Source organism: Mobula birostris, chromosome 6 (assembly GCF_030028105.1).
Source record: "Mobula birostris isolate sMobBir1 chromosome 6, sMobBir1.hap1, whole genome shotgun sequence".
NCBI lineage: Eukaryota > Metazoa > Chordata > Chondrichthyes > Myliobatiformes > Myliobatidae > Mobula > Mobula birostris.
Genome location: NC_092375.1, coordinates 32,674,445 through 32,683,449, shown reverse-complemented (window position 1 = coordinate 32,683,449; position 9,005 = coordinate 32,674,445). Strand labels below are relative to the sequence as shown.

The 9,005-nt window shown below is 38.0% G+C and overlaps 1 protein-coding gene across 17 annotated transcripts in view; it reads right to left on the bottom strand.

Annotated features, from left to right (window-relative positions):
• Positions 1–117: 117 nt before the first annotated feature.
• The window catches only part of cmss1 (cms1 ribosomal small subunit homolog), a 291,722-nt gene continuing 282,834 nt past the window's right edge, over positions 118–9,005 (bottom strand). For 8 of the 17 annotated variants that reach the window (XM_072260140.1, XM_072260141.1, XM_072260136.1 and 5 more), the window contains 4 exons: positions 7,540–7,600; positions 5,988–6,075; positions 1,636–1,724; positions 118–313 (listed from right to left, as the gene is read on the bottom strand). In XM_072260140.1, coding sequence (XP_072116241.1) covers positions 230–313; positions 1,636–1,724; positions 5,988–6,075; positions 7,540–7,600 — 322 coding nt within the window. In that variant the 3' untranslated portion in view covers positions 118–229. The remainder of the gene's footprint in view (positions 314–1,635; positions 1,725–5,987; positions 6,076–7,539; positions 7,601–9,005) is intronic. The other 9 variants (XM_072260147.1, XM_072260146.1, XM_072260145.1 and 6 more) reach the window with 2 other exon arrangements.

Here is a 9,005-nt window from a genome sequence, read left to right as displayed (position 1 = left end):
TGAAATTATCTTACAGCTGAACTTAAAGTATTGCTTTAAAATGTTCATATCAAAATAGAGGTTTGAGTTAAAACAAAATTGCACTGTTACAAAGCACAAAAAGAATATAAAATCAGACAAGTTATTATGAATAATACATTTTATTCAATTCTGAACTAAGAAATTATTCCAAATGTCATTTTGTGTGTTCAGTCAGAAACAAACCAAGAACCATCATAATTGAATGATGTCAGAAGAGGCCTAGTTTCGCAGATCCACTTTTAATGACCGGTATGATACTTGTCTCCAGTAGTTTCAATGTTTCTTTTTTCACCTACAATACACAGAATGCAATTTAGCTCCAAATAACGGCTTCTGTATAAGATCAGAACCTATCTGCTTCTAAAGCTCATTTAACTCTAATAACAAAATAATTAATAGAATTATTTACTGATTATACAGTGAAAGATTAATTCAAATTCTATGTATATATTCAAAGGGAATGCTACATAGAGAAAATGTTTATCTTACAGTGTATATACCAATGTAGAAAACTCAAGTTTTTGAAATCTAAACCAGACATTCGCAGGCAATTCTGTTGTATTCCAGGAAGCTCATGAAGATTGGTTTGGTTCATAAAACAAATGCAACAATTCTTATTAATCCTAGATGTTCCTGGAGACAAAGCATGATCTACTTCAGACTTTGTATTACACTGAAAACTGCTGAGAGTAGATCGACGAAGGTTGATACTGAGGGAAGAGTGGTTAACTTGTGAGGAAGGCTGAGCAATTTGAAGTTGAAGGAAAGGTGGTGAAATTGAAACATGAGATTCTGAAGGAGCTTAACAAGAGAGGGAATTTCCTTATATGGAGGAATTTAGAAATGGGGGCATAATTTCAAAATAATGGATGTTTTAAAAATGGAATTGAGAAGACTGAAAGCTTTCCACGCTTTTGATTCAAGACAGAGAAAGTATTAATCTAAAATGGTTAAAGATTAATAGAGAAGTTCAGATCAGCTACTATCTAACTGATCAGAGCAAGATCAAGGATCTCCTTGTCCTACCTAAACATCTATTTTGTTCACTGTAAATTCTTAATGTTATCTCCTCAGATTTAATCTGGTAAACTGATTCGACATCATACCTCTTTGTGGAATTTAGTCAATTTTAATTGATAAACTAATTTAAAAGCACATTACGTTTGTATAGTATTCTGCAAAAATAACTTTCACATTAGATTAGTTACGCATTGGCAAAGGCTTTATTTTTATATATCTAAGATGTATTCTCCAGACAACATGTAAATCCTAAATATCTTAGTTTTGTTTAATTTGCTGTGGATAGATTAATCAATTACAATTAAAATGAAAGAATAAATCAAACCACAATTTAGTGCTGGTTGAATAAATACATCAGATGTTAAGTTCTATTACAAGTATAGTTACATGACCAGCACCTTCAAATGATTTATAGTCAATGAGTTGGAACAAATATATTTCCATTTAATGCCATCTCTACATTTGTTAAATATTAATTGTTATTACTAAATTATAATAATGTTTAAACTCGTATCAGGCATTTTATACATATGCATGTATAAATAAAATATGTATAAATGTTAAATTATAGCTAATCCCATAAATTAAAAGTACCTCTGGAATATCTATTAATCTCCTCAATTTCTGATCACGCCAATTCCAATCAAAGATGACATACTTCAGAGACTGCAGACTTAGTTCGTCTGGACAACCAGAAAAAAAAGTGTTTTACATTTGTTAGTTATGATTAGAATCATCTCAAAATTGAACGGATGGTTCAATTTTCAAGCAAATCAAATTTTCCATAATTGACCCTTGTTAACATATGGTTACATTTCAATGGCAACATGAGGAACAGTAATCTAAAACGATGTGTTCACAAAGCCACAAATGTCGAATATACTCATCAATTAAAAGAAAAGTAGTATAAAAATGTTACATTTCTAAACTTTATCATGGACATGGCTTAACTTGAAATACAGTAGATAAAATTATACTTCAATTTTGACACGTCTTAAGTATTAAACCTCAAATTGATTACAAGAATTGTTAGTTGAATCTTACGTGAGCCAATATTCCTTAGTTTTCTTAATTTGTACAGGTTAATTTGTACAGTTTAGTTTCTTAATTCCTTAATTTGTACAGTTTGCAAAAAGCATACACATATGTATACCTGTAAGTAGATGTTGAAGTTAAAAAATGCAATTTTCTCATCTTCCCCAGAGCTACATGCTAATTTCACAATCGCACACATTTCCTCCATCTTTCAACTTCATTCAAGCTGGTGCACACCTTCTAATCTCATTACCAACATTATCCTAAAGCTTCATTCTGGACAAGCTGATATCCTCCCATTTATTCCCAGCTGATTCCTTCTCCTCTCCCCAAATGTCAAAGATATTTTATTCTATAACATCACCATCCTTAAGCACAGTTCCTGGCGTCTGCCACATTCTCCTTCCATCTACCCAATCCATACTATAACTCTTGTGGATCTATGTCTCTCTAACTTCATCATTTTTATTCCTGTTCTCTCTTTCCCTGCTCCTTTAATGCCACCCATTTCCACCTTCAGCATACTAAATATAACCCTTCCTCCAACATAACTAAATGAATGATCCCCCGTCACTAGCATGGAGATAGAAAAAATCTAAGGACAGTTGGTAAAGAAAGAGCATATAAAGCAATGAACAAGTCAGCATCAGAAACAAGAGAAAATCTGCAGATGCTGGAAATCCAAGCAACACACACAAAATGCTGGAGGAAGTCAGCAGGCCTGGCAGCATCTATGGAAAAGGGTACAGTCGACGTTTCGGGCTGAAACCCTTCAGCAGGACTGAAGTCAGCATCAGAATCAGGTTTACTATCACCGACATAAAGTCTGTTGTGAAGTATGCTGTTTTGCGGCGACAGTGCAGTGCAAGACATAAAATAAAAATAAATAAACAATGGAAAAGAAGAATTGCAAATTGTCTTATGTTTTATTTATTTACATTTAATGTCTTGTACTGTACTGCAACCACAAAGCAGATAGGGCAAAGCCAGAACACGAAATAACCCTTTATTCAGTAAAACCACGCAACCATAAAAATCTCAGAACCCAACCATCCCAAAATATGAGAATTTAAATAGTTTATCCAAGACCATTCGAGGCGTTGATAGGAACAATGACCAATCTGTGAAAGCCAGCCTGGGATTGATAGTTCGCTGACTAATAGGCATTAGTAGCTTCGGCTCTCTGTAACACTTTCCTTTTGAAGACGACTACCTGTAGGATTTGAGGGTCGATTTGGATTGGAACAACGGGCTTACACCAGCGATTAGTCCTTAGTGATTGCAGGCTGTCACTTTCTTGTCACAATGTTGCTTGTGGCTGTGCTGGCACTGGTGGTTGGTTTGGTTGGGGTAAATCGAACCCTTCCAGGAGAGGTGAAGGTGCAGCTCTGTGTTTGATGATCTGGCCAACAAACTTGTTGTGCCTTCAGTAGGATGTCCATCTACGATAACTTTGTAGAGTACTTTCCTCATTCATTTGCCAATCTGACCTGTTACTCACGAGTCTTGCCCATTGTGATACTGGCTGACCCACACTGCAGTCAGTGGTAATGAAAGCAAATGCAATGTTAGCATTCATTTCAGAGGACTAGAGCAAGGATGTAATGCTGAGGCTTTATAAAGCATTAGACAGACCACACAGATCTGGGCCTCTTATGAAAGAGCAGATGTGCTGGCATTGGAGGGAGTACAGAGGAGGATCATGAGAGTGAATCAGAGAATGAAAGAGTTAACACATGAGGAATGTTTGATGGTTCTCGGCCAGTACTCAATGGAGTTTAGAACAATGAGGGGCATCTCATTGAAAGCTAAAGAATATTGAATGGCCCAGATAAATGATTGTGGGGAGGATGTTTCCTAGAGTAGATGAGTCTAGGATCAGAGGCCACAGCCTCAGAGTAGAAGAATGTCCAGTTAGAACAGTGATGAGGAGGAATTCTTTTAGCCAGAGGGTACTGAAACTGTGGAACTCATTGCCACAGATTGCTGTGGAGGCCAAGTCATTGAGTATATTTATAGCAGAAGTTGATAGCTTCTTAATTAGTCAGGGTGTCAAAGGTTATGGGGAGGAGAATGGTTTTGAGAGGGATAATACGAGAGGTGATTGATAAGTTTGTGGCCTAATATAGAAGGAGCACATTTATTTTTCAAAATAGTCCCCTCCTACATGTACACACTTAGTCCAGCAGTCGTGGAGCATATGGATCCCTTCTTTGTAGAAGTGGTCCACAGCAGGGGTGATTGATAAGTTCGTGGCCTAAGGTAAAATGAGATGAGTTATTAACTTCAAACTTTCTGCATTATCACTCGAAAGAGTTGAACTGCAAGTGCATGTAACGAGAACGTCTTGGACCTCCAGGTGGTCCACAGCAGGGATGATTGATAAGTTCGTGGCCTCAGGCAGAAGGAGATGAGTTATACAGCTCTTGTTACATGCAAGTGCAGTTCAACTCTGAGTGAAAATGCAGAAAGTTTGAAGTTTTTCCTCATCTCCTTTTACTTTAGGCCACGAACTTATTAATCACCCCTGCTGTGGACCACTTTCTGGAGGTCCAAGATGCCGACTTCTACAAAGAAGGGATCTGTATGCTCCACGACTGCTGGACTAAGTGTGTAAATGTAGGAAAAATAAATGTGCTAGGTTTTCTAAAATTGACTCCTTCTATCTTAGGCCACAAACTTATCAATCATCCCTCGTAAATCAGCCATGATGGAATGGTGGAGCAGACTCAATGGGCCAAATGGCCTAATTCTGCTTCTATTTCTTATGTTTATATGGTCTTATCTGTGTGACAAACATGCTGATCTATGAGGAATCCCAGATACCTGACTGAAGACACCGGGAGGCTGCACTTTTCAGCCTGAAGATGCAATCCAAAGTCTTGTAGGTTATTCAAAGTGTGGTCCAGGTGTTGGCATAGTTCTGTTCAGTGTTTGACACCAGTGTCGTTGTACTCACCGATTACCTGCTCATTAAGGTTTTCATTAACTTCAGCTGAATTGCCTCAAGTTGAGCTCGCTACTGTTGTACAATTGCGTGAAAGTCTTCCGCTAAAATTGCCATTTGATATAATACAGCACCCCATGGCCAATTACCTGTGTTCGCTTGCCAATAACTAATCCAGCAGACAGAACAGAATCAGAACATGAAATTATCCTTCATTCAGTAGAACCATGCAACTACAAAAATCTCAAAATTCAACTACATCCCAAAACATGATTATTTAACATGGAACACACATAAAAATTGATGGTGAACGCAGCAGGCCAGGCAGCATCTACAGGAAGAGGTACAGATGATGTTTCGGGCCGAGACCCTTCGTCAGGAATAACTGAAAGAATATTGAACTTTTTACTGTTGGACTTCTATTCTTGGTTGGTGCGGCTGTAATGAAACCCAATTTCCCTCGGGATCAATAAAGTATATCTATCTATCTTTCGGTTCACCGTAATAAGGAAAACGAAGACACAATCAGTGATAGGATGGAGAGAGGCTGAATGACAGAGATAGTCATGGTGCTGGCTAAGATAGTGTGGTGAAGGAAGTGTTAATCACAGCTGACTTATTTGGAGAAGATGAACTATCATCAAACTGTACATGAACTCCACTTTACTCCTTCAATATTCTGCCTGACCTATTTCATCCTTTGTTTTATTTCAGATTTTCTGCATCTGCAGATTTGTATCTCACTGCTTCTGTTTCGTATTTTTTTCTCTCGTTTATTTCATTCCATTTACATCTCAAGTCAGATCAGCAGCATGAATCGTCACTGATCAAGTCACCTTGACAATATTAACTACAACAGCTACTGAATAAGAGAGGTTAAGCATGTACAGAGTAACAACAAGTTCACTCTCAATAGGCAGAAGTTGTAAAACCAAACTTAATTAGAGGGGACAGGCTTTCCTACCACGGTCTATCAAGTCTCTAATTCGCCCAGGTGTTCCTACACCAATATGGAAAACTCCTTTAGTAAGCCATTTCATCTGATCTTCAATCTGGATGAGAAAGGGAACATAATTATTTTCTGTAAGAAACTTTAAGAGTACAAAACAGATCATATTGCAATAATCCAGATTGATGCTTGATGAAAAGTATTCTATTTTATTCTTAAGTGACTAAAGGATAATTAACATATCTGTAAGCTAATACTGACAAATAAGTTGGCATCTAAAACGCATCAAGCACATAGAATCCCTAGTGTGCTGATATAGACCATACCACGACACATCATCTAGTATTGGAAACCACCACGTCTGAAGGGTCTAACTCTAATTTGCCCTCAGACCTCAATTCCATGAAACAAAATGTAAGTATAAAAATTGGTTTGAGATAAATACCCTCAATATTTGGAAGTGTCTGACCACCAGTTTGGTTGGAGAGGGTTCAGAGAAGATTCACAGGAATGATTCCAGGAATGAAAGGGTTACCGTATGAGGAATGTCTGGCAGCTCTTGGGCTGTATTCCCTGGAGTTCAGGAGAATGAGGGGGGATCTCATAGAAACATTCCGAATGTTAAAAGGCCTGAACAGATTAGATATGGCAAAGTTATTTTCCATGGTAGGGGATTCTAGGACAAGAGGGCACGACTTCAGGATTGAAGGACGTTCTTTTACAATTGAGATGCGGAGAAATTACTTTAGTCAGAGGGTGGTAAATCTGTGGAATTTGTTACCATGAGCGGCTGTGGAGGCCAAGTCAATGGGTGTATTTAAGGCAGAGATAGATAGGTTCTTGATTAGCCAGGGTATCAAAGGGTATGGGGTGAAAGCAGGGGAGTGGGGATGACTGGAAAAATTGGATCAGCCCATGATTGAATGGTGGAGCAGACTGGATGGGCCGAATGGCCCATTTCTGTTCCTGAATCTTTGGTTACCATCATTTTGGGAGATTTTAGAGACACAGAAATGTCTTAAAATTAACCAGTCTATCACAACTGGAACTAATTTCTCTCACATTCTGTCAAGTAATGTTTTAATAATATTTTCAATATTACTAGCCATTAGTTTTATTTTCTTTTGAAAAGTGAGAAAGATATTACCATGAAAATTTCCCAGATTTCCTGTGACAACTGGAGTATCTGAGACATCTGTATAATCAAATACAAACTTTTGGAGAGAAAATAGATCAAAGAGATAAATCAAATAGAGATTAAAGTCTTGGTATCCTTGTTTATTTTTAGCTGATTGGGACAGGCAGACTAGTTTGTCTGTTCAGTGCTCTTTAGCAACAAAATTGGCCGATCCATAATTAAAAACGGAGAGCAGAAAATCTCTGTGAGAACACAGTTCAATTTATATTTCGTTAAAAGTAAGCTTAAGCTTCCAAATGGTTATAAGATGCAAAGGAAAAGCAATTATTTTACTAGCTTACAGTCAGGTTCTGAAATAAAGTAAAATGGACATTCATCATTCTATTAGAATTTCTATCACTTCAATGAGATAATGATATTCATTCTTACCTTTATATGCTTAGCAAACAATTTTAAAGTTTTACAGTTGCCTTTAAAAGCTGAGATCAGCCTACAAAAACAAAGAAGATATAACTATTATAGTCAATGTCTCCCTACCTTAAATATGTTAAAGCTTGTTTTTAAAAGCCTTGTTGAAAGCCATGTGATTTTGTCTAGCGTACAGGAATGCTGGATATTATGATAAAGAATATTAGAAGAGGCGTTTCAAACCAAAGGGCATAAGTTTAGTCAATGCCACATCAGGTTTATAGGGGATCTGAGGAAGAATTTTTCATTAGATCGAAGAGCAGTATCAAGGTGTGGACCTGAAGTGTCATGGCATGGAAGCCAACGGACCAAATGCTAGTAGGTGGCATTAGTATGGATGAGTACCTGATGTGGGCATGGTCACAGTAGGCCACAGGGCCTGTCTCTGTGCTGTATGAATTGATGACTCAGCAGTTATGTGATGATCCTTCTGGAATTCTCTAATATTTATAAAACCTACTTGCAGAACCTGCAGCTGTTCCAACTGGACACAGGATCTGGAAGCTATTCCTGAAAGTTGCCTCATAGGTGGATAGGGTAGTTAAGAAAGCTTATGGGGTGTTAGCTTTCATAAGTCGAGGGATAGAGTTTAAGAGTCGCGAGGTAATGATGCAGCTCTATAAAACTCTGGTTACGCCACACTTGGAGTACTTTGTCCAATTCTGGTCACCTCACTATAGGCGAGATGTAGAAGCATTGGAAAGGGTACAGAGGAGGTTTACCAGGATGCTGCCTGGTTTAGAGAGTATGGATTATGATCAGAGATTAAAGGAGCAAGGGCTTTACTCTTTAAAGAGAAGGAGGATGAGAGGAGACATGATAGAGGTATACAAGATATTAAGAGGAATAGATAGAGTGGATAGCCAGCATCTCTTCCCCAGGGCACCACTGCTCAGTACAAGAGGACATGGCTTTAAGGTAAGGGGTGGGAAGTTCAAGGGGCATATTAGAAGAAGGTTTTTTACTCAGAGAGTGGTTGGTGCATGGAATACACTGCCTGAGTCAGTGGTGGAGGCAGATACACTAGAGAAATTTAAGAGACTACTAGACAGGTATATGGAGGAATTTAAGGTGGGGGGTTATATGGGAGGCAGGGTTTGAGGGTCGGCACAACAATCTGGGCTGAAAGGCCTGTACTGTGCTGTACTATACTATTCTATGTTCTATTTTATTTGAATGGCCGTGGGGTACAAAGGTAATAAGTGGGCAAAGTAGAATTTTAAATACCATATGATTCCTGTGTTTTTTTAAAGTTATTTAACAGTGCATATCTGAAACACTGTAAAAAGTTGGTTGGTTTGACAAAAATGTTAGGGGTATAACTTCGCCCTTCTGTCAATGTTTCTCACAGCTGTTTTGTGGACACAGCCTGTTCTCATCTACTTGTGTGACCCTATGATGTCATGGGGCCCTGGCAGATCCAAGAG